The sequence below is a fragment of the Pteropus alecto genome, unplaced genomic scaffold (assembly GCF_000325575.1).
Source record: "Pteropus alecto unplaced genomic scaffold, ASM32557v1 scaffold344, whole genome shotgun sequence".
Classification (NCBI taxonomy): Eukaryota; Metazoa; Chordata; class Mammalia; order Chiroptera; family Pteropodidae; genus Pteropus; species Pteropus alecto.
The window spans coordinates 644,352-647,574 of NW_006434840.1; the positions used below are offsets into that span (position 1 = coordinate 644,352).

Here is a 3,223-nt window from a genome sequence, read left to right on the forward strand (position 1 = left end):
GCCCAGAACCCTGTCCTTAGTTAGTGTATTTAGGCTGAGGGTTGGAGGTCTGCTTGGCAGGTGTGGCATTAGTATCCCAAAATAAGAGTTTCAGGTACAAACTTGGCTCCTGCTTAACACTAGAGTCCTCTTTGTCAAAATACCCTTCTAGGGAACCTCCATTTCAACTGGCTTCTTTGACAGTTGCCATATCTTTTGTGCACTGAGCCAGGAACAGCAATGTGGGTACTGTCAGAAGTCCAACTTTTCCTGGGCCTTCTTATCTCTCATAGGCCCCGTTCCCACATCACTTTTTCTATATTCTCACTTCCCAAGTCAGGGTTTCTTCTTAGAATTCCTCCTTCCCTGCCCTTCTGGCCCCTTACACATGCATAGACCCTCCATTTGACTATCCTTTAGCCTCTCCCCAGATCCTTGCCAACTTCCTCTTTCACTCCCTTGCTCTGGACTTCTTCTAAACTTTTCGTGCCCTTCTCTACTCAATTTACTTTGTTTTCCTTTAAGCCCCAAGATCTCGCTCTCCCTCTTGTTTTTCTTCACCTCCTTTTAGTTGGGTGCCTCCCTCTCTTAGAAAATCCTTCCTCCCAGGGAGCCTCTCCATTTCCGGCCCCTCCCCACCTCTTCCTAAGCAGTCACCACCTTTCCTTTCCCCCACAGCCCATCCTTAGTTCCTTCTCTTCCCTCTCCCTAGACCAGATCAGCTAAGTCCTATTCCATTTTCAGATGACTGGTTATGATTCTAGCTGACTTTTATTCACAGCCAGAAATTACAGCTGTCCTTTTCATGCCCATCCACCAAACACACCCAATCATTTCAACATGATAAAGTCCTTACACACAGCATATCATGTCCACATACATTTGTATTTTTTAGAACAAAGCAATAGTTATGCTGGCAATGATTTTGGGTATAATAGGGACTCTAAAGCTTTCTATACATTGAAAAGTAACATTTTTTTGTGTGTGTGTCTCCAAATCATACATTTGCCTTCACAAATGTGGCAAATTGTACCCTGTTAGGACTTTTTCACCAAATCATAGACATAGATATGGAAATCATCATCAAACTTGATGAAATACACAGAGGGTTTGGCTTTGACTTGGTGAATGACCTTGCCTGTCCTTTTGGAGCCATCTTCTTTGGTATATTCCACATGTTTACCTATGAGGCCATCTATAACTCCTTCTGGCTCCCTCTCTGCTGGAGGAGACTCACTGGACTCTGGCATGATACGGAGGTCTCCTTCTTTATAATCATCTAGAAGTTGGTACATGTACAAGACAGGATCTTTCTCATACGTAATATAAAACCAAGCTTTCATGATTGGTGCTTGGGCTAAGACCATCCCCCTCCATTCATCCTTAGAACCATGCTCACCCTCAAAAATATGTTCCACAGCTTTACCAATTATGGTATTTGCAAGGCGCACATCTCTGACTCGAGAAAATGGCACCTTATCAGGAAGGATTTTAAGCTTTAAAATCCTTTCATCTCTGTGAAGTTCCAGTCCATAAACACAGTCAATTCCATCATATTTCACCAGATAAAGAGAGGGATTTATAGGCACCTGATCCAGAACGGTTCCTTTCCATTGGGTGATGGGTTCATCGCCTTCTTTCCATCCGTGTGAAATTCTGCAGCCCACGATGTTCCTGTGGGCCTGGGATGTAGGTCTGCCCCTCTGCTTCTTTTGAGAGCTTTTTTTCTTCCTCATATTTGCAGATCCGGTGTGGCGACTGAGAGCTTCTCTGGTTTCCTGCCCTGCAGCTACCTTTTTGTGAGGGGTCTTCATACCTGCAGGGGGAGGAAAGAGGCTAGGGAGAAACATTTAGTGTATTATAGCATGACATTTTCTTTCCTCTGTTCGCAAAGTCCCTGGGCATCAGGTATTCCAGGCTCCTTTGGCTGTGCTGGAGGGTTAGAAAGGTGATGGTTGTGGTGGTGGAAGCCCCAGCAGGAGGGATCAGGCTCCTTTGCATAATGCCTGATCCTCTGTTGCTATCCTAGAGTCCCCACACCAAATACAAATATTCACCATTTCTTAGACCCCACCCCATCCCTCCATTTCCACTAATGTAGTCCACATGTCCCTTGCCCATCGCAGTCTGCTCTTCATCCCTCTTGCTTCCCAATATGATGCCTTCTGCCTGGTGTTCACTTCTACTTCATGCCCTTCCTATTCATCCCCATTTTCCCACTGGGTGCCAACAACAAACCTATTTCTCTTTCTAGCGACCTTTGTACACCATCCAGGTGCTTTTCAGCTCTCCCCTCCCAACCCTAGTCTCCAAGTCACTCCGCAGTCACCCTCATCATCCGTCCCAGCACCGACCCCAATTTTCCTGCCTGGCACCCACCAACCCCCATCCTCCGGTTCTCTAGTCCAGTGCCCACCTCCCCGCGTCCGGGGATCGCGGGCTTTACGTGCCCAAACCGGACACCTCGCTGCTGCCTTCGCTGTGAGTGTGTGGTGAAAGAGGGTCAGTCTGCGCCGATCCGGGAGCTTGCAAGAGCTGAGAGGAGAGGATCCGTAGGCAAGGAGCGCGTCTAGGAAGGCAGCCGGGCAAGGAAGAGGATGGCGGCTGTGTCTCCAGCAGTGTGTTTGTGGGATCTCTACCTCCCTGTCAGCGGCAGAGGCCCCTCTGCCACATAGAGATCCCACCAGCCCGTACTGCCGCAGCAGTCTCCTCCCTCTTTCCGTAGCGCAGCTTCCTGCCAGGAGAGAGGCCTCCCCTTCCTGCCAAACACCGTGCGCCCCCTTCCCCCAGCTCTCACGCCCACCTCGTCCCTAATCCCTGGAGGTGCTCTTTGGCTCTTAGTTCCGCCCCTTTCCAAAATCTGGAGCAGCCTAGCTCACAACCCTCCTCTCTAACTACCTAGCGTCCCCTTCTCCAGTTCCGGGCCCCCAGATTCCCCACCCCCACCCCATCCCCTGGCTCCCCACCCCTACCTCAGTGCCCCTGCCCCATCTGCTTTCCATCTTCCAGGAATTCGCCTACCCCCGCACCTCTGTGCCTTTCTGTAGTTATTCTTTACATACAGAAACTTGCATTTCCTGTTATTTAAAAGGATTTGTGGTAGGATGAGAGAAATTCACTAGTGCTCAGTCTGCCATCTTGACCCTATCTCTAGGTAATTTTTACTATCTGGACATTCCCATAGTTTACTTCTCCAGGATAATTATTTTCTTTTCCCTCTTTCTTTTTTCACCAGGTACAAAAG

General features: G+C 48.6%; 1 protein-coding gene across 2 annotated transcripts; it reads right to left on the minus strand.

The window, feature by feature from the left end:
• Positions 1-845: 845 nt before the first annotated feature.
• LOC102898921 (spindlin-2) lies at positions 846-2,693 on the minus strand. 2 transcript variants are annotated; one of them, XM_015588416.2, is made up of 2 exons: positions 2,396-2,693; positions 846-1,795 (listed from the first exon to the last, which is right to left on the minus strand). In XM_015588416.2, the coding sequence occupies exon 2, from the start codon at positions 1,791-1,793 to the stop codon at positions 1,017-1,019; it is 777 nt and encodes a 258-aa protein (XP_015443902.1). In that variant the 5' UTR covers positions 1,794-1,795; positions 2,396-2,693; the 3' UTR covers positions 846-1,016. The 2 variants fall into 2 exon arrangements, with proteins under 2 accessions (XP_015443902.1, XP_006910742.1); XM_006910680.3 differs by having other exon boundaries at positions 846-1,815.
• Between the last annotated feature and the right edge of the window lie 530 nt (positions 2,694-3,223).

Bases quoted from the DNA above. Each gene is read 5' to 3' on its own strand.
- LOC102898921 (XM_015588416.2), bottom strand. From the start codon at position 1,793: ATGAAGACCCCTCACAAAAAGGTAGCTGCAGGGCAGGAAACCAGAGAA.